The sequence below is a fragment of the Saccostrea cucullata genome, unplaced genomic scaffold, assembly GCF_032062105.1.
Source record: "Saccostrea cucullata isolate Sc308-1 unplaced genomic scaffold, CSIRO_AGI_Scuc_v1 ctg630, whole genome shotgun sequence".
Classification (NCBI taxonomy): Eukaryota; Metazoa; Mollusca; class Bivalvia; order Ostreida; family Ostreidae; genus Saccostrea; species Saccostrea cuccullata.
This window is the reverse complement of record NW_026929377.1, coordinates 269677-292072: the sequence shown is the minus strand read 5'-3', so window position 1 is coordinate 292072 and position 22396 is coordinate 269677. Positions and strand designations below refer to the sequence as shown.

The window sequence follows — 22396 nt, the reverse complement described above, 5'->3', positions numbered from 1 at the left end:
GCAATTTCATTTGCCAAGTCTTACTATGTCCTATAAGCAAATTTTAAAAGTAACAACAAGACACATAATAATTATGGCAATGGTGTTTAGCATTTTCTCAAATTTCAAACATTTTACCTGTAGGGACATTGTTTTCTAGAAAGTGTACCACATTATATATTCTGGGGGCTTTGAATCCCTTACTTGGGCATTTCAAAAGCTCATCATAGACAACAGAGTAAGTAGCAAGTAGCAATAGAAATTTGAATGCCTACGACTGCTTTGGTTTTCTAATTATTTTTCTCCAGTTCATATAAAAATTAAAGTAAAAATATCAAAATGCTAAGAACTGGGTTTCCTGTGTATCTGAGGTGCTTCATCTTTTGGATCAAATTTTTCCCAGAATTCCTCATCAGGTTCACAAAGACAGGAAGCACATTGAAGCAAGTCATTTATCTGTAAGACTTTGAAATGTTCATACTCCCTCCCACTTTCCTCTTCAAAGTCTGTTGTTGTAGAGTTCTGAAAAATATTGTTAAGAAAAGAATGTCAGTAAAACATTCAAAATATCTTATCATCTACACTTTATATACTTTATCTATATATCTTGTTTAATACATATTACCATAACAGAAAAATATTGTTCCAGGTAAATTAATGTTGTTTAATTTTTGTTATGTTTGTTAATTACACCAATTTTTATCCAATCTAATGGCCATTTTGGAAATGACAAATTAATGCTGATAAGCACAAACTCTTAGTGCCTCCTTCATAGGGTCAAGCCCTAATGAATAAACTGCAATCATTACCATTTTTACTAAATTGCATTTGCTACCCCATGGTTTCTGATCTCTTACTCTCCTTAAAAACCTTGTAATGAGGAGAGTAGTGGATTAGAAATCCTTGGCTAGTGAGATGTAATTAAACATAAAGGCAACCGCTAATGATATCACGCAGCTTAATGATACCAAAAGCATTAAGTGTTGCAACTGCACTGCTTAATGCAATTAATTATCGCATTAATGGTTGACCTATTCAACCACTAACGCTAAATTGCCACTCAATGAAAGAAGTATATCATTAAGCAGATGAGTAAGCAGATGAGTATTTCAACTATTAATGCAATGATTTATGACATTAAGCATTGCATTGCAACACTAAATGATATTTGTTTCATTTAGCAGCATTATATCTTTAGCGTTGAGCATGAAGGAAGTGCATACATGTGTACATGAAAACATTGCTGTAACCTCACCTGCTGATTGTTTGCCACAACAATACAGTGGTTGTCCATGGTGTGTTCCTCGAATGTCCACTCAGGAAGATGCACTCCATCGACTTTGAGAGACGTGTCTTTTGTCACTACATATTCTTTTAAATACTCTGTATTAAATGTAAAATCTAGTCGGCTGACTTCAAATCCAATTCCCACACCCAAAGCTTTGACATAGCTTTCTTTAAGGCACTAAAAGAAGGAAAAAGTAACATTTATTTTTGGAATTTGCTTCGTTTTAACTTACCAAAACCTAAAGCTCTGGTGTGAGCATTTCCAGATCTTTCAAAACATGCACAAGGTATGCACATTTTAAGTATGTAAGCCCTTGCACCAACTGTTCAAAAGTTATAGCCAAAAATAAAGTTTGGTAAAATTTTCCAAAAGAGGGTCAAACTCCAAGGTCAAGAGGTCAAATATGTTTGTACCCAAAGAAGGATATAGACATTGGAGCTGTATTAGTACTTTACCCAGAGTCGATAGAATGTTTTCAGCTGTTCACTTTCCTCTGTTGATTTTCGTATCTGACTCCATTCAGGTTCTGTGAACTGTCGTCTCATTGTATGAAAGAATTTTGGCACAGATGTTCCTGTAAGATTAAACAAAAAAGTATGATAATTTACATGCAATTAAATGCATGCATAGATTTTGAAAAATTATTAAGTACATATGCACCAAAACAGTACTCTACCTACGGACTTCATACTTCATGACATCTACACCAATGGTTCCATTTCTGGAGGCAGCCAACACAGCGTAATCCCCATTGTGAGATACATTAAAACTCAGGCTTCCTTGCACTGTGTTAACTAGATATGGTTTCCCTTTCTCTGTTCTCCCAAGCTTTATTTCTTTGTATGGTATTTCTAGGCAGTATGCAATGGCTTTACGAATCAAAAGTCTTCCAGCCTGAAACATTGGTGACTAAATAATTGCTGTCCTTAAAAATCTACACCTCAACACCCCCCCCCCACCCACCCAACAAATGTTCTATATATATGAAGTGAGCAGCCCTTATCTTCAAAGATATTAAAGTTAATGCATGCATAAATACTTTTACCTTTTTTAATAACTAGGGTTGATCAGACAGGAAAAAATTGACAATTACTAAATGCACAAAGTTATGATAAATTTGTTATTGAGGTTAACAAGTTTTAATTTAAAAAAATTCTACATTGGTATGTTTGTTAAAGACAACTAGTTTACACCTTAAATTAGATAAATAATATGCATGAGGAGTGAAACAAAAATAAGAATTATATACGCAAACACTAATAAAAGTAATCAAAATCATTCATACATATATCCATTTACTTTTATTTAAACACTCAATTCTACAGCTTCTATATATATATATAGAGAGTTTTACCATTGCAGCTTTAGCATCTTTCTTGAAGACGAATCTTTGAATCCTTTCTTTCTCCTCATTCTGTATACACTGTCCACAAAAAATCCATTCTGATCTTGTTGGCTGCCAGGAACGGAAATTGAAAGCCCATTTTATCATTTTCTAGCTTTTTGTATCTTCGTTTCTCCTTTGAAAGAAAAAACATAATCATTTTTATTTTCTAAGACAAACCATATCATTCCTGTCATCTCTACAATCAGTATAAAAGCATGTCGTATGAGGAGACTTTTGTGTTGTCTTTTTGATACCAGAGTGCTTTTCATGCATGAGTGAACACACTGATCAAGCTATATACCTTTATCAGGGTATTGTGCTGGACCTGATTACCACTGACTTTTCTGCTGATTTATTATGTACTTAATGTGTATCACTCAATTTTACTGTAGATTTACCGCAATCATGTGACGTCGTGATCCGACTTTCCGGATCACCAACATGTTGTTTTCTGAATCCATATCACCACTCTCTATATGTTTATGATTTTGAAGTTCGCAGAAATATGATGTTATTTTTCTTGCACGTTAAAAAGTCCCTTGTAATTATGCTTTGTTTAATAGATTAATATTATACAATTGATCTCTGAAGGTTTATTTTAATTTATTTAGCCAGTTATAAGGGGGTATATAATAGATTTATCATTAAAAAGATAATTTAGTTTACTGCTACCAGATACTATGTTGCACTGGGAAGATATGAAAGGCAACGCTTCGCGTTTTGCTCCATATTTCAATCCGCGCCTGTAACCAAGAAGTGATACGATGTGAGATCAATGTTACTGTTATAATAACATATATTTTTTTTACACAACCATATTTTGCACTTTCTTGTCTTTATTTTCTTTTATCTTCATAAACAGCTTCAAAACTCTGCTCGCCGAGTGGAAAAGCTGAATCAACCATGAAATGGTACGATGTGCTAATCCCGAAAGAAGTGTGTGTCTGTGTGTGAATTTTCTTTTATCCCTTCATAAGATTCTGCTAGGCAAAATTTGGACTGACGTCGCAGACGGAAAAGTCCAAATATCTAGCCTAGCAGAATCTCAAAAGGGATTATGTGAAAGTCATACAGAAAACGTCCAGAAGCCAGTACAACAAAAAATGTCTTGGTAGGAACATGTACGGTATTTTCTTTAGCTAATCTCAACATAAAAATCACGAAAAGGAGATGAAAAGTTTACTTACTCGACGACTTGATGACAAGTCTTATAATTCATGTAGGAAATACGAAAAGGCCAGTACAACACAAAATTTCTTGGTAGGAAAATGTAATTCCGGGAGAAGGCGAAGTTTTTGATATAGGAAAAAAATGATTAAAGTACACAGTTATAAAATAATGATAAAATGAATAAAGATGAATAAATAAATTTTTAAGTTTAAAATTTTTTTAAAGGGGTGGAGCAAGAGCCAAAGGCGGATCCAGGGCCGGCGCGCCGGGCGTGCGCCCTCCCGTTTGCATTTTTTGTTATTGAACTTTTGTTTGTAATATCCTAAAATCAAAGTACAAAACAACTTTTATTTATTAGTATTTCTTCATTTTTTCCCGGACCCAGCATATTCAACATCATCGACCAAATTACGTCATTCCGTTTCACTCACAAACAAACCCACACACACTGGTGACACTACTGCGTTTCTATATCCCCTGCATCAACAAAACTGTGATCTTTTATTTGATCAAAAGATTGCAATCAGTCTAAACTGTAGAAGGAGCCTTTCAAAAGAATTTTACAGGCATTTCTATCTTTAGTAACCACGACAATATCCTTAATTTATCGAAATTAACGATTTGCACTAAATTATGTACATGTATCTTAGTCTAGTCTACTTGTGTGCCAAGTTATACTGCCTGTCGGAGGAATAGCGTTTTGAATGCATTTCTCGAATATTTCTATTTTTAGTCACCACGGCAATACCGTTCATCGAAATCAAAAACCTATGAAAAGAATTATGTATCTGAATGTAGTCTACTTGTGTCCCAAGTAAAATTGAAATCAGAACAAAACTCGGGGGTAGCGTTTTTAAAGTATTAAAAAAAATCTATTTTAAGTAACCACAGCAACATCACTCATCGAAATCAAAGTACGGAATAATGAATCTTAGTGTAGTCTGATTTTGTGTCAAGTTAAAATGAAATCAGGCCAAAAACCGTAGGAGGATATTGAAAAACTGTTAACATACACACAGACGGACAGATGACAGACACGTTACTATTGCATAAGATCTTCTGATCTCTGTCCAGTAGAGGTAAAAATGAGAGTTTCTAGAGTTGGTGTAGAAATGTTTACTTAGAAAAAAGTAAGGGAAATACATGTATACAGTACAATTACAAAAATATGCTTTTAAAAAAAATTATTAAAGAAACATATGTTTCAACTGTTCGAGTCAAATTAGTTAAACTAATCCCTGTTGGGATTCTGCTGAGCAAGATATTTGGACTGACGTTCGCAGAATCCCTGACAGTCACCCATAAATTATGTCTGGACATTAACATAATGCAGAGGAGATAACTAAGAAAGATATATCTTTCTGAAAATCTAAAGAGACATCTGTCTAATTTAAAAAAATAATTTCTTTTAAGCTTGTTGAAGAGATATCTCTCTAACTTTATCTCTCTCGTAATTTATAAAGATATCTCTCTAAGGTATAGATATTTCTCCTGATCAAAGAGGTATATCTTTTAGTTAAAGAGCTATCTCTATAAGTTAAAGGGATAACTCTCTATGCTAAAGAGATATATTATATCTCTCTTATTAAAAGAAATTGAAAGATTTTTTTTTAATTTCACGAATAAATAGTAGAAAGGCTTGCCATAGAAAGATTGAAAATCTATGTGAATCAACTGAAAATAAGTATACCGAAAAGTAATGGCATATATCGACGTAGGTAATATTCTTGCTGTGCAGCGAAAGACAATATTTCCTATTTTTATCCTGCGTTTAGAAATGTTTAAAAGTTTAGCGGAATGTCATTAAATGTAATAAAATACGACATACATCTATTAAATGCATTTCATTCAATTTTTGAATAGTTTCATAAGACTTTAAAAACGATTTAAGTGGACCATAATACATGTATTTCAAAATGTTTATATAAATCTGCAATTCATTTTCTCAACAACTCATTGACAACTTAAACTAAAGCCGCCTTACAGCCTACTATTCTGAAAAATAAATCTGCGAATTTTTAGTTCTAACTTTTGATCTGGAATATTGCTAATGTGTAAAAAGCCAGTTGAAGAAAGTATCATTGTCTTAAAGTTTCAATACATGGGCAGTTCATCTGAAATACAGTTTGGAGCTGTTATGAAAAAGGAATGTTTTCATTTCGAAGGAGGAGTCACTTTTATAAATCACGGATCTTATGGTGCAGTTCCATTGAAAATACGAGAAAAACAGAAACAGTGAGTACATGTAATATTTGAAATGGAAGGCAAACAAATTTCATATACACAGTCAATTGACCTGTTTTCAATGAAAATGGGGGATACTGGTATTTTTATTGGCCAGTCTGTCCGTCCTTCCCAGCGTCCATCCGTCTGTCTGCCTGTCATTATATCTTTAACACATTCGTTTCCGGACGATATACGAGGGCTGTTCAATAAATAATGTCCTGAACTGTATGACATACAATACAGATATCATATGACATTAAGCTTGACTTTCTCTCATTATTTAATCTTAAATGAATTTATGACAGTTAATTTTCATCACATAGTTTCATTGTGAGAAGCTGGAAAACAAGGGCTATTCGAGACACTGCATTATAAATGAATGGGAAGAATAAGTAAACTAGAGTGAAAATAAAAGCTTCATTAAAGCTGCTGTAAAACTTGTTAAAAATCCCAAAGAATTATTCACTGAAATATGTGACATTTACAGCAACCAATGCCTGTTTTTAATTATAGACAAATGACAAGGTGGATTTCAATGATACAAAATTATTTAATGGGCATCAAAAACGGGTACCTCCTTGCCAACAAGAATTTATAAAAACGTATGGGCTGTTTACCAAATTTCAACAAATAATATTTGATGATGTATGATTGACTTTAAGACACATAGCAAATTTGATAGACATCATTTCGGAAGTAGCTTACACTGCTTTTAAGAAACGTTTGCCGGTGTAAAGACGAATAATGACCCCCATCGAATAATGACCGGGGGTCATTTTTCGACAGCGAAAAATGACCCCCGGTCATTATTCGACGTAGAAAAATGACCCTTTTGCCCGTAGAAAAAGTGTCACTTCCCCAAAAATTTGCAGAACCCACGTGAAGAAAAATGACCCCCGTAGAAAAATGACCCCCTGTAGATTAAAGCTAAAATTTTTAGGGGGCAAAAAAATTGGATAAATAAGCATATTGGCCAAAATGCTCACCTGAGCTTATTGGGAATAAACTGACGATGTGTTGATCTCATAACATTATACAATTATAGCTAAATTTTAAGGTAAATGCAATGATTCAGAATCTAAAGGAGTAAAAGATTTATCAAGCCTTAAGGGTTAGGTAAACATTGTTTTTTGATGGTGGAAATCATCGAACTGACAGAAAAAAATCAGCAGTATAATATATAATTATATCCTCCGCTTGAAAAGCGGGAGGGTATATAGTGATTGGGATGTCCGTCCGTCTGTTACGCTTAAAGGTATCCATCTCTTATCCGCAAATCCTCATATATAAAAAGATGTGTTTGTGAAACAGCTATGCCCCTGTATGGCAACATAGCGAAGATTAAACTTTTCTTCAATGCAATTTAAATATATTGTTACCCAAAGTAGGGTCTTCTCACAAGAAATACAACTGCAAAATAGGAAAGCCCTAGCACCACTTGTTCAAAAGTAATGGCTAAAGATAAGTTTTTGAAAGGTAGATCAAACTCAAAGGTGAAAGTTGATGAATTCTTAAGAAAATGTTTAATGTAACAAGGATAACATATGTGAAGTATGAATACCCTAGCCCTTACCGTTCAAAAGTTATGGCCAAGGTAAAAAAAAATCATAAATACGGAAAACTCCAAGGTCAAGGTCAAAAGGTCAAGGTTTTTAGTATCCAATGAAAGGTAATGCCAAAAAACTACATATTTGAAGTATGAGAATACTAGTATCCACCGTTTAAAAGTTATGGCCAAAGTAAAAATTTGGCATTTTTGTGTAAAATGGGATAAATTCCAAGGTAAAGGTCAAAAGGTCAAATTTGGTGGTACCCAAAGTAAGGTCTTGTCACAAGGAATATACATATTAAATATGAAAGTCATAGCTCCAATAAATGAAAAGTTATGGTAAAGGTTAAGGTTTTTGCGGACAAACAAACCGCCAGATAGACAGACGGACATACAGGCGAACACGATAAAACTATATACCCCCGAATCCCGGTTACAGGGACATAAAAAGAAATGGTCTTCAATTAACTTTTCATATTAATATGCATTATAAAGAAGACGTTACAACAATGAAAATGTTTGTTCTGATTTTCATATTATATTCTCTGAAAAATATACTCAGAACTGAGTAAAAGGGTGGAGTAAAACAAGAATTAAGGTAGAACCTATGTCGGAAAAGTCTTTGTCACAAGATTTTCAAACTTTTCAAAATGATAAATTAGTACTTGCTTATCAATCAGTTAAGATATCATGATATGTTTCCTTGCTTTTTAATCTAGAACAGGCTGTGAAACTTGGTATGGTATTTACATACTGCGACTTCACATTTTCAAATATTTTTAGGGGTATTTGTCATAAAGGGAATATATAAAATCACAAAAATACTTCCTCAAACATCGTCGTTTATAAACTTTTTTAACTGAATAATATTAAACAATATTTTATCAAGAATAATTTCTTTTTTATTCAATTAACATAAAAGATAAGTCTACCATTAAAAAAAAATAGTCAAATGAACTCTATTCTTTTTAGTCAATTATTCACCCTATATTTGTAAATATTTTTAGACGTCTTTGTCACAATGTTTTCAATCTTCAATATGATGGAGAACATAGCCGAATGATTACAAAAAATGATTAAAATACCGGGTATATACCTTTCCCCTCTAACCAATGAAAGATAGGCCATTTATCGATACTCATATTCTTGACCTTTTTGCACTTACACGGGATTTAATAATTAAATGACTGTTTGGGGTTACTTTCAGATTAATTATTTATCAGAAATTGTACTTTTTCTTTAAAAAGATTATATTTAATATAAAAAATCTAATTAAACACCAAAAATATGAATAGGTAACAAATAATTGTTAAATGGAATGCACATCATTTCATTATAGATATCACAAAAATGTACACACGATCAAACGATCTACAACACGTACATCTTTGACTTAGACACATTTCATCAAGATGTTACACTATATAGCTGGCAACTAAAGATTTCTTACGATTTATGCATTCCTTCAAAATGGTTACATACCATTCAAATTATTACGAAAGTTGTATGTACATTGTAATTTCATTACATTGGATAGTCTTGAGTTTGTCAACTTCAGGTCTAGATAGATCTAGTAAATAAAAGGTGCCTACATATTTTCTCTTATTCCAGAAATATATTGCCATTAAGCATTACAAACCAAAAAATATATGAATTGAATCAAGATTATGTTGGCATGATTAAATTCTGTGAATTTCAAAATGCAGTATTTTCTACCATTTTTATTAAAGCTGTCAAGTGCGGGAAAAAGTGGCATTGAATTAATTATGACATCTTAATGGGTTAGCACAGGTTTAACACATTTACAAGTTATGATGTCATACGAAGTAGGTTCTACTCTCTCTAATGAATACTGTGTGCTAAATCAAAAGTTTATGTCTACATGTATAGTTTTTGCATTAGAATGACTGTGTATTTTACACTAGCCCATAGCTTTACAGAGCATATTTTTACCCCACCCCCTTTCTTATTTAGGAGGAAGTCGATATTGAACAAAAGCAAAAAAAAAAAAACAAAAAAACACCCTACTTTTATTTTTCTATAAGAAGGAATTAAAAATAAGCTAAAAATAATCTACTATTCTACTATTTTTTAACTGTTACTTTGCCACAATACTTTCAAGTATACCTCCACCAACATTGAAAATATTCTTTGATCATGGCGACGAAAATTATGATATGATAGTACTTGTGTGAAGGCTTAACTTCATTTCAATACTTTATCTTGAGCCTCTTTCAGAATTATTGAAAGATATAGAGTTTTATTTATTTTTTGCTTTTATTTATTATTATTTTTTTGTTTTTATTTAACGTAATGTTCTTTTTTTTGGGGGGGGGGATAAAAATTTCTTCCTCTTTCATTGTCAAATAGGATTTGCCAAACTTATACAAGCTAAAAGTTGAAATGGAGGAAAAATTAATTTTTCCTATTAAAGAGTATTTAAACCTGATTTTTTGCATGGTTTGATTTCTAAAAACAAGTGGAATATCATTCTTTAAGCAAACATTATAAGGAGGAATATTAAAAAGAAATTTTATTTTCTTGACAATTAAAGAATCTCTTTTCAAACACAATTTTAGCATTGAAAGACTACGTGAATCTCTTGATTATTTCATACGACTTTTTGTATTTTTCTGGTTACAGAAAATGTAAAAATTAGTTTCGCTGTAAAAAAGATATCAAAGAGTGTATATTTTGTATCACTTTAAAGGGGGTCATTTTTCAATGGGGGTCATTATTTTATAGGACTAACATATAAAATAATGACCCCCTAGGACCCTTTTTCTACAAAAAATGATTTTTTTCTACGGGTGGGGGTCATTTTTTGTCGTTGAAAAATGACCCCCCGGTCATTATTCGATGGGGGTCATTATTCGTCTTTACACCGGTAAAAAAGCTTAGAACTAAGGTCACCCTATATTTTGAAAAATGAGTGAAAACGACAGCGTGTACGAATGCCTTAACAATTATTTTAAAATATCAGTAATTGTACTTATCCACGTTTGTTTGATATTCAAACAGATAATGGAACTTGAATCTATTGCTTAGAACCCTGAAAACAAAATTCACCATAAGATGTACTTGATAAAAACAGCGAAGGTCTGGACAAGAGCAAAGAATTGCAAGAGCACAAAAACAGATTTATATGCAATTCTCGTAAATATTAGTGGTATTGTTGTTCAAATGCGTATTCGGGGAGACAGTATAATTTCTGGAGGAGGTTAGAAAGCAAATTTTTTGCAAAAAATTCAAATTCAAAAGGTTTATTAGAGGAAGGACCCAGAATCTGGAATCTAATACATTAAATTTCTTCATGACAGCGTCCAAACCTACAAGCCCTGAAGAGTATAGGGGTAAACAGAAAGTTAATGTTTTTTCACATTAACAATATTCGCCAGATCTTTAACCCTTTGAAATGTTTCTATTTCCAAACTTGAAAAAACACCTTTCAGAAGGAAGAAACAAGTCCAGGAAATCATTGGATCTGCCATTTTCCAGTATACTAAGGGTCATACCCAAAAATGAGTTCTAAAAACAATCAGAAATTGGATAAAAAATGTTACGGACATGCGTTTTAATTAAAAGAGGTTAATAAGTTAAATCATGAAGACTAAATCATTGAAAAGAGTCTTTTTTTTCTTTCCGAGCACCAAGGACATTATTTACTGAACAGCCCTCGTATATCAAAACGCCTTTAAGCTTTTGCAATAAAATTGTATACCCCGGTATCAAAACTACCTATGGCTTTTGATTTTGAGGTCCAACGCTCAGGGTCACAAATTAATACAAATTCTGTGTTTTACTTTCGGTTCTTGAATATTTCTTAAAAACCATCTGATTTTTATATCACAACTCCTTATGACCTTAAGATTTTGTTGTCAAAAGATCAAAGGTCAAGGTCATAAGTTCATTCATTGCAAATATGCAAATAACCATTTCTAAATGATAACTAAAATATATTTTTTTAAATTTCTCAATGGAATTTAATATCACAACCCCCTATGAAATAAAAATGATCAATACTGATTTTTAGGTAAAAAGATTAAATGTCAATAGGTCAGAGAAATTCACACATTCTGTATGATTACATGTAACACTTTTTCCGGGCGATATTTTGAAAGGCCTTTGAGACTTTGTAATGAAATTTTATACAAGTATCACAACTCCCTATTGCTTAGAAAATAAACTAATCGAATTTGAGGAGTAAACGGTGAAATATTAAGGTCAGAAATTCATATATTGCAAAATATGCATTCCAGATGATAACGTTAGCTCTCCTTCTGCTTTTTCGATGAAATTATGTATCATAACTCATAGTTACTTTAAAAAGTCATCATTTCGATGTTTAAGTCCAAAGGTCAAAGTCAGCTAGATAAATTCACACAATATAAAAAAAATGGCTTCCAGATGATAACTTTAGTTTTGCTTGATCTTTTTCTAAAAAAAAAAATTCTTTTGATATGTAGGTGAAGGGGTCATCTGATTAGGAAATACTCAAACTAACTTTAAGAGTTAGGCAGAAATATTTTCCGTAGTATTTTCTCAATGAAAAGAAAAAATGCAATAAAAAAAAATTTTACATTCACTCTTTATTATTACTCATTACTATGACTTTATTGATTGATTGATTGATTGTATACTGTTTAACATCCCTCTCCAGAATATTTCACTGATCTGGAGACGTCACCATTGCCGGTGAAGGGCTGCAAATTTAGGCCTATGCTCGGCACTTACGGCCTTTGAGCAGTGAGGAATCTTTATCGTGCCACACCTGCTGTGAAACAGGGCCTCGGTTTATACGGTCTCATCCGAAGGACCGCCCCATTTACTCGCCTTTTACGACAAGCAAGGGGGTACTGAGGACCTATTCTAACCCGGATCCCCACGGGGCTGACTTTATTATAGTACAGAATAGTGAATAAGTGAAAACCTATTGTCCATTTTTCCGTTCAATCAAATTTTGGTAAGATATCAGAGTTGTACATAAATCTAGTCATTAATGTTAATCTTTAGTATATGTATCTTGCAGTATATATACGATCTCAACTTGGTTCAGTATAAAAAAAATATTAATCCAAAATGATAGGAGATGATATCTCAATCTTTCAGAATATTAAGCCATACATTTTCTATTTTTATTATAGTCATTATGTGTTGATTGACATAGAAAAACACAATTAACAAAATCCTGAAATGGAGCTCCCAACTATACTGAATGGATATCATGCAATATTAACATTCCGTGTACTTTTCCTTATGAAATTCATTAGAAATCCACGACATTCAAATTTCTATAACACACACGAAACTTAGTCTCGTTCATCCAGACGCTCAGCTGTCTCCGTAAACTCCGTCTCGTTCAACCAGACCCTCGGCTGTCTCCGTAAATCTCCGACCACCCAGAGGGTCTGGTAAAGATACGTATTATCGTTTGTGACGCCAAAACGAGGCTTACCGAAATTCTGGTAAAGTTTTTAATTGGCTGAAAAGAACACACCTACACGATGTAAGTAAATACATGATAAATCAGCAGAAAAATAACTTAAAGATGTAAAAGTTATATGTCTAAAAGTTAAAGATGTTAGATAGGAATTGTTTACGGTAGTGCCAACCAGTTATAGGTAAGTGTGTTTTATTATGTCTTGCAGATATTCTGTACGAAAGCAAAAGTGAAAGTAGTGTAGCCTTACCTGCGTATTACACATTCCTTCGATTGATATTGTAATTTCTCGTTTGGGGTCCCAAATTTAGAATAGTTTATTAATATAAAGTCACAATCCAGAAGAAGAAACACATTTAATATTCGTTTTCAAAAAGGATCTTCAAAATGAAAACAAGATAGCGCCCTCTAACGGTTACAAACGCTTACGTGATTCTTTACCAGACTCTCTGCTGGTCGGAGTTTACGGAGACAGCCGAGCGTCTGGATGAACGAGACTAACACGAAACTTTGTCACCGCGCGTTAGAATACACAGTAGGAACTACATTGTATATGCATTATTCTATAATCTGGGAACACCAAAATGTACAATGTTTCGACTCAATTTATTTAAAACTATAATCCTGTTAAATTAAAGTAAAAATACTACAAATGGATTAATTTGTCACTTTTTTTTCTTCGCAATGTTTGTTTGCGTTATTTAACTTTGCAACGTCATCTGACGTCACAATCGGCTCTTACATCTTTTAACCGCGTCAGTTTTGAAAGGCATTAAATTCACATTCAAAATTAACGATATAAGCAATTATGAAGAAGGAAAATTAGAGAATGTTAATATAAGCATTGAATTCATATTTTTGTCTGTCTTCGGTCCTATAACACACCTGGCCGTGCCGACAAATTTATCATACCGCGCTAACGCGCGTTATTCAATTTGTCGGCACGGCCAGGTGTGTTATAGGACCGAAGACAGAAAAAATATGAATTCAGTGCTTAAATGTATGTCCATATTTCAAATACATATAATGTATACAGTAAAACTTGATTAATCATGGCACAACTGTTCCATTGAAATATGCCAGATTAGACAAAATTTAAAACTACATGTATTGAATTTACTGAGAGGGAGTTATAGTTAACATCGTTTTATGCAAGCTTTCGGAAAACACAATACAGTAAAACTCGTATAGTATGAACACAGAAATTGCGAATTCACGGATATAGCGAAGTTGTCTTGGATCCCCAGCTATATAAATTTAACCAATTCCTTAAACGAAAATAACGAATTACGGATATAGCAAAGTAATTTCACAGGTCCCGGCGACTTCGTTATAACCGAGTTTACTGTATTAAACAATTTTCACTTTGTTTTGTTTTTAATACAAAAACAAAATCGTGCAAGAAAATCACGTACACTTAACTTAAAACTTAATATAGCTTTAGTTGTCACGTGTATGAGAGGTACTTCTTATACTTTTACATGTATTTTTATTTCGATGTTCTGTATCGTACAGATTATTGGATGAGGTAAATGATAATCCCGATGAATTCTACCGACTAAAGGAACATGATCTTTATATGAGCGCCAGAGATGCTGCAGCAAAATTTACAGGGGCGGATCCTGAAAATTTGTTCTTTGTACAAAATACAACGACTGGTTAGTATAGTTATTAGTACTGTATAGTACACTTGGTTAAAAGTTTTTGGTCAGAGTCTTATTAACATAACATAAAAAAATCTATAAAATGATGATGACAAATGTAAATCCATCAAGATTCGGATTAATAAAATTATTTGCTCGTAAAACAATTTTAAGGTGTAAACAGTGTCCTGAAATCCATGGAGTGGAAGAAGGGTGACGGAATCCTAACGACTGTGTTTACCTTTAGAGGGGTTGCGAATGCCTGTCAAAGAGTGGCCGAAATTTCATCGGGTGAGTTGATAAATGATTCGACTTAAAATGAGTCTTGTCTGCTTAATGGCTGTGTGATGCGTACAGTGTGTGTGTCTGTGCTTGTCACTTTCGCTTTCAGCCCACCCCTGGCTAGAAGTTCGCAAAGAGTTAGCAAAATATGTAAGTTTTCTCTGCCAGGTAAAGCCTCTCCGCAGTTAGACCTATGTGGCCCAGATATGGGATCCTTCTCGAGGTAGCAGATGGAAATAGGATACCTTGCAATCCCAAGCAGAATCACAGGGTCTTGAAGAAGACTAGGCCCCTAAATGCACGGTATGCATGGCCCACTGGCGTGTGGATATATGTATGCCTTGATGCCTGCAATCCTAGTCCCCAGCTATGGATCAAATAGCCGCACTGCTTAGTGTGAAGGCTTGGAAAAGTCAAAGGCTTAATCCAGACAGAAAATCCGTAAAGATGAGCACAAAAGCAACTGAACGCAATCATCGAAGGGAAGGACAACTTTGAAAGAAAAACCACTGGCCCTCCGAGTCCAGGGGGTTATGCTTAGGGCCAGCAACCCCAACATGACAAACAATGCAGCTTCAGAAAGCTTAACCAAAGTGATGAAAGAAAGATTGATGCCACTCAGGATACTGATAGTATGACGAGGTGAAACCCCCACCCTGATAGGAGATGTCCTTCGATCAAAAATAATACGTAGAGTTGGCTGCTGGAACGTGTGGACCCTCTACCAAACAGAGAAACTAGCACAAGTGGTCAAAGAAATGTTGCATTACAAGATCGAGCTTCTTAGAGTAAGTGAAACTAGATAAACAGGCAAGGGATCAAAACAACTAGTGTCAGGGCATCAAATACTCTACTCTGGAAGTACTGACAAACATCATAGTAGAAGAAGTCTATTAGAATGGAAGCCTGTGAATGAACAGATCATAACAACAAGATCAACGCAGCCCTTGCCAAACTTACTGTAGTGGTATGCTATGCACCAACAGATGACGAGAAAGTCTCCTTTTACGACAGCTTACAAGAGATAGTAAACAATACACCATCTCACGATGCTCAACTTACTAGTATCTTGGGAGACTTAAATGCAAAAGTTGGGAAAAGTAACCAAGGAAAAAAAAAGCATAATGGGTAAGCAAGACTTAGGAGAATGTAACGCAATGGAGAGAGGCTGTGCACTTTCTACTAAGAAAACAACTTAATAATTGGTGGGACTATATTTATGCACAAATATATCCATAAGACAACATGGAACTCCCCAGATGGTCATACGAGAAACCAAATTGACCATGTCATCATTAACAAAAGATGGAGAAGTAGCCTCTTGGGTGTGGTTGCAAAACAAGGAGCAGCCGTGGGAAGTGACCACTCATTAGTATTGGCTAAAGTCAAGTTGAAGCTAAGGAAATCAAGGAAGAAAGATCAAATACCGCCTCCTATTAACACCCAAAAGCTTACAGATGCAAAAGTTATGAGATCTTTTCAATTAAAAGTGCAGAGCAAGTTTGTGGCTCTTGTGGAACACCCAGATGAAATTGATATGGAAACATTTAATGAGGTACTATTAGATAATGCACAGCAAATACTTGGCCCAAGAAAGAGGAAAAAAGAGGAATGGATCTCGGAGAATACATGGAAAATAGTAGAGCAACGTAAAGAAAAAGGAAATCCTGTCCACTTACCAGGGTAATCAAAGTGACAAAAATATCAGCTTCAAGCAGAATATCGGACTTTAGACAAAGAAGTTAAGAAAAATGCAAGAGCAGACAGGAAGACATACACTGAAAAACTAGCTAATGAAACAGAAAGCAGCTTCGAAACAATATACCGGTACGCAAACCCTCTATCGAATCACCAAAGCATTAGTAGGTAAATTTCAGACAGCAGATTTACCAGTAAGAGACAAAAGAGGAAATGTCTTATCAAAAGAAGATATACAGAAACGTTGGAAAGAACATTTTGAGGAAGTGTTCAATATAAATGATACAGGAAATGAGGTCCTGATAACACCAGCAATTAACACACTGGATATTAATACAGATCCGCCCAGTATAGAAGAGGTGAAAAGGCAATATGGAAAATGAAAAATGGAAATGCTGCCGGCATTGAACAGATAAATGCAGAGCTCCTCAATGTCGAAGAATATTGGACACCTATCATCTTGATAAATATTCTACAGAACATACGGGAATCAGAAGAGACACCAACCTTCTGGAGAACAGGCTTTATAGTAAAACTTCCAAAAAGGAGACATATCCAATTGCAACAACTATACAGGGATAATGCAGAGTGAACAGAATCACAGACATAGCAGACCCTCTACTGCGGAAAGAACAGACAGGTTTTAGAAAACCTTAGAAGATCATGTGCCGATCAGATATTCACTTTCAATCAAATATTAGAGCAGAGCAATGAATGGAACTCTCCATTTTACATAAACTTTATCGACTTCACAAAAGCTTTTGACAGTGTTAATCGCCTAGCCTTAGAAAAAATTCTCAGTCATTATGGGATCCCAGATAAAATCATTTCCATCATTATGATGTTGTACACAGATATAAATGCCAGAGTTATCTGTGGATCAAACTTATCAGAGAAGTTCAAATTGAAGACTGGAGTAAAACAAAGATGTCTGCTCTTCTCTCTTCATTGACTGGATCATGCGAGAAACCACTTAGAAAAAGCGGACGGGAATTACTTGGGCTATGATAGAGATGCTAGAAGACCTACATTTTGCAGACGACATAGCACTGCTATCACACCGACATCGTGACATGCAAGAAAAAACACAATGAAACATCTGGAGGTCAGCAAAGATCAGCATAAACACCAAAATAGGTCCTCCTATATGGTGCTGAAGCATGGAAAGTTACAAAAAAATTCAAACGATCTAGATACGTTCCAGACAGTTGCCTTCGCAGAATACTAAACATCTTCTGGCCTAATACAATCTCAAATGAAGAGATGTACAAAAAGACAAACACCACCCTTCTATCTCAAGTTATAAAAAAAAAGAAAATAGCTGTGGATAGGACATGTATGTAGAATGCACCAAACTTCCACCCCAAGGGTTGCATTGAGATGGACACCATCTGGCAAGAGAAAGAGAGGAGGACCAAATGAAACATGGAGAAGATCTGTGGAGAAAGAGATCGGAAAGAACAGCTGGACATGGGACAGATCCAAAGATGGACACAGGACAGGCCAGCATGGGAGTCTCTGGTGACGGCCTTATATGTGCTAACCAGCACGAAGAGGATTTAGTAAGTAAAATGAGTCTTAATGTGCCCATTTCTTTTCATGATGTTATATTTGATTCTTTTTTACCATAGGTGTACACATTCATCAATTTGATATAAGGCTCCCCATCAGAGATGAGCAAGAAGTTGTAAAGAGTATGACCGTACAACTTGAAAAACACCCACAGGTCCGGCTGGTTTTGTTAGGTAGGCACTGTTTTATACTTTTCATACTCTAGTTTAATAATCCAGCATAATCACAGATATCTTGATTTACATTAAGAGATATTTGTTGTCGATTTTTCCCCAGACCATATCACCAGCCACACGGCGCTAGTATTCCCCCTGAAGAAAATGATAGAAGAGTGTAGGAAACGGGATGTTTTAGTTTTGATAGACGGTGCGCATGCTCCAGGCCAAGTAGAACTGAATTTGGAAGATCTGCAGCCTGATTTCTATACAGGGAACTTCCAAAAGTGGTTATACGCACCTCGTGGATGTGCAATACTCTGGATCTCTAAGAAGCACCACGACTGGTGTACACCACTTGTGACGTCATTAACGCGCGATAATATACCATATTTTATAGTACCAGATGTGTTGGATTTCTACAGGCTGATTGGAGGAATGGTAAATTAAATAAAATGCAATTAGGCTACGATAGATTTGATAGTCATTCAATTACTGTATAAACACTTTTTTTTCAACGGGGTAAAATTCCTTAGATCCACAATCTTTGTTTAATCTGCGGGTAGAAAATTTCACGGATTGCTTTAATCGCCACTGTCTTTCTTGTCTGCACTTTGCTTAAAAAACCGGTAACTGCGTTCATAGCATATTAAAATCCAACGCGAAAAAAGTATTAGTCTACAGTATCTCTGTTTAAAATGAAATCACGAAACTTTGTTTTTGGAAGGAAAAGATTCATCGGTACACTGGACCTCTTCTGGAGAAGGCGTGTTCCCTGATAGCAGAACGACTGGGGACCACGACACCCGACATACCGAAAACAATGGCGGCTCCCAACATGAGATTGATCTTATTACCAGAATATAGAGATTATACAGCAGAGACAGAAGTTAGCATTAATTTACCCTCCGCTTTTCAAGCGGTATATAATTGGTACATGTAACAAGATATATGCAGTGATAGGATGTCTGTCCTTTCGTACCACATGAGGTAGCAATCTCTTATCCACAACTGCTTCTATACCAGTGAATAAAATATAATAAGACTATAACAATGTACCAGTGATGTGTGTGCATCTCGTATGTTGCAACCACTACTTAAATAACGACCACTATTGAAATAATTATTCCAATAGTTGTTGAGAGTCCATTTCAAAACCAAACACAGGTAAACAGTTGTAACAACTATTGAAATAACGTTCATATTGAAATAACGATCGTATTGAAATAAGGTTCATTATTGAAAGAATTATTTCAATAATAGTTGAGGGTGCATTTCAAAACCAAACAAAGATTGCAATCACTATTGAAATTACGTTCACTATTGAATTAACTATTTCACTAGTGACTGAGAGTGCGTTAAATCATTAAACTCAACACAGGCTGCATCCACTATTGAAATTACGTTCACTATTAAAGCATTGATTTCAACAGAAGTTTTGAATGCATTTAAAAACTTAACCATGTTGCAACTACTATTGAAAGAAAGATTTCGATAAAGATTTATATAATAGTTTCAATAGTGATTAAAATAATAATTTTCTCAATCAATAGTGATTGAAATAACCTCACTATTTAAATATAAGGATAACTTTTTCATCACATTTTCCAACATGATAAATTAATTTATGGTGTTTAAAATATGATTTATAATTTTTTGTTTTCCTTTCTTTTCTAGAAATCCCTATTTTATCACAGTCATCTTTGATTTGAGTGACGTACCTAAAATTCACACAGAGTATGCAAACCTTATATGCAAGCTTCCACTGAATCTGGCCGACTCGGCGAAAATAAATTCAAATATGCAAGTTTTTAGTAATTTTGATAAAAGTTAAGGTTCAACATTGCCATTGTTTTTGAAAGGAAAGAATCACAAATAAAGATTGTTGTATAAATTACGATATCTACATAATAAGAGGAAAGAAGACTGATATCTATGTTTACACATGCACTTGCAATTGCTGATGAAGATATGATTATGGTTATTGTTTTTAATGCAAAAGAATATAGAATATAACTAAATTCTTGCTTATTTTGATTGGCTTCCCTAAGCTTCAAATATGGATAATAATTCAAGCGTCTACTCATTAGTAAATTAGTTAAATCACAGATATCCATGTACGAGTATTAAAAGTATTTTAGATTGAAATTAAAACATAAAATTACATATATTTTAAACTCAATAAATTAATTATGTTGGAAAGATAATGAAGACTTTATCCCCCCATATATATTTTTTTCAATAGTGTTTATTCAATAAGGCTTGAAATGTGATCTTGGTAATGAAATCATTGTCAGCAGCTTATATTTACATTTGCAAATGTTTGTCCATATACGAGTATAACACTATTTGAACGTAATTTGATCAGGTGACCAACGCGTTTTACACCCCAATAAACTAAAAAAGAATGATAGCTAACCTTATTTCTTAATTAAAATCACTACATGTACTCGTATTTAAATTACTATTGAAATCATAATTTCAGTCAATATTGAAATCATTATTTCAATCAAAAATGTTGAACATTATTTCAATTGAGGTTGCAACCTGGTTTAGGTATTGAAATGCATTCAAAACTTCCACTGAAATCATTGTTTCAATCGTGAACTTTATTTCAACTGTTGTTACAGCCTGTAATCTTTCTTAAACTGCATTTTCAACCAATATTGAAGTTATTATTTCAATAGTAAACTTTATTTCAAAAGTGGTTGCAACACTCGAATTTTGTTTTTAATCAGGCATAACATTTTGGGTTTCTCGTTGTAAAACATGGACGCTGCTATTCTTTCTGTTATATGGGGGATATCCATCTCTTATCCGCAACCCCTCCTATAAATACCACTGAATAAAATTTAATTCACTGAATCTTTATTATACATACCAAGTTGTGCCATCCTGCACTTCCTAATTTTTTACTTTTTCACTGGATACATATTTGAGGTTTTCCACATCTAAAAAAAGAAGACTTTAACATTATTACTAATCATTTGTGAGCTCATTGATCACAGTATCTCTAGTTTATATAAATCAGATTAAACTTGTAATATGGGGGGGGGGGGTAAGCACTACCAAGCAATAATTCCTTAAGGGAAAAGAAAGCATCTAATGTAATTATTAATGACGTAATTATTGATGTACTCTCTTGTTTATAATTTGTGTTTTATATTGTATGCTTTATATCGGTAAAACTAGGGGTCCCGCCCCCGTATTCCTCCTCCGGTTCCTACGGCAGTGCAGATGTTGATAAGGGGATAAAAATACTTAATTACCTTAATAACAATTTAAAGTATTTATGAAATGTTTTCTTTTCTTCAGGAAGGAGTGATGTTTAAAGACTTAATGACCAAATACAGAATTAACTGTGCAATATTCCCAGCACAGGGTCAACTCTATCTCCGGTTATCAGCGAACATTTACAATGAACTCTCTGATTACGTAAAAATAGCAGATGTACTGGAAAATTTGCCCAGAAGATAAGTATGGACAATAGATGTTCTATAATGCTTTGTTCTTCCAAGTACCATTTTGAACTTTGAATATGGAATATATTTTCTTGTAACTTGGCAGATGTCTTGTAAATAAGTTACATACTGAAAATATGAACTTTTGATGTTGAATATGCTTTTGATGTTACTCTTGTTGTTTGTTGGGGACACCTTTTTGACATGTTGGTGGCCCATCCATTTTGTTTGTACATAAAGCCCAGCCCATAAACGCCACATTAAAGAATTGTGTTTTGTTATATTGTAATTTTTGTATTTACTACCACAAAGTAAATAAAAAAAATTACAATATTACAGTTTTCTTATTTTCACTTGCTTTTTTGTTGCTGGCATTGTTCAGAGATAAAGATATTGTGTTATAGTTGATAAAAAAAATAATATTCAACATATGGTCATTTATATATTCGAAAATTTGTGACTCATATTCCTTTTTTGTGATTTTATTTGAAAACGTATGATTACTAATATTATTATTGACAATATTGTTATTCATATGCGAAATTC

At 33.9% G+C, this 22396-nt stretch overlaps 2 protein-coding genes across 2 annotated transcripts; one reads left to right on the top strand and one right to left on the bottom strand.

The window, feature by feature from the left end:
* Window positions 1–68: 68 nt before the first annotated feature.
* Window positions 69–2784, bottom strand: LOC134280689 (L-aminoadipate-semialdehyde dehydrogenase-phosphopantetheinyl transferase-like). The gene is made up of 5 exons (XM_062763130.1): window positions 2622–2784; window positions 1948–2161; window positions 1723–1841; window positions 1235–1444; window positions 69–501 (listed from the first exon to the last, which is right to left on the bottom strand). Exons 1-5 carry the CDS (start codon window positions 2757–2759, stop codon window positions 322–324), a joined length of 861 nt encoding a protein of 286 aa, XP_062619114.1. The 5' UTR covers window positions 2760–2784; the 3' UTR covers window positions 69–321.
* A 3141-nt stretch (window positions 2785–5925) lies between these two features.
* On the top strand, window positions 5926–22098 carry LOC134280685 (uncharacterized). The gene is made up of 7 exons (XM_062763125.1): window positions 5926–6059; window positions 14555–14697; window positions 14857–14973; window positions 18294–18407; window positions 18511–18830; window positions 19117–19278; window positions 21705–22098. The coding sequence occupies exons 1-7, from the start codon at window positions 5926–5928 to the stop codon at window positions 21864–21866; spliced, it is 1152 nt and encodes a 383-aa protein (XP_062619109.1). The 3' UTR covers window positions 21867–22098.
* The last annotated feature ends 298 nt before the right edge of the window (window positions 22099–22396 follow it).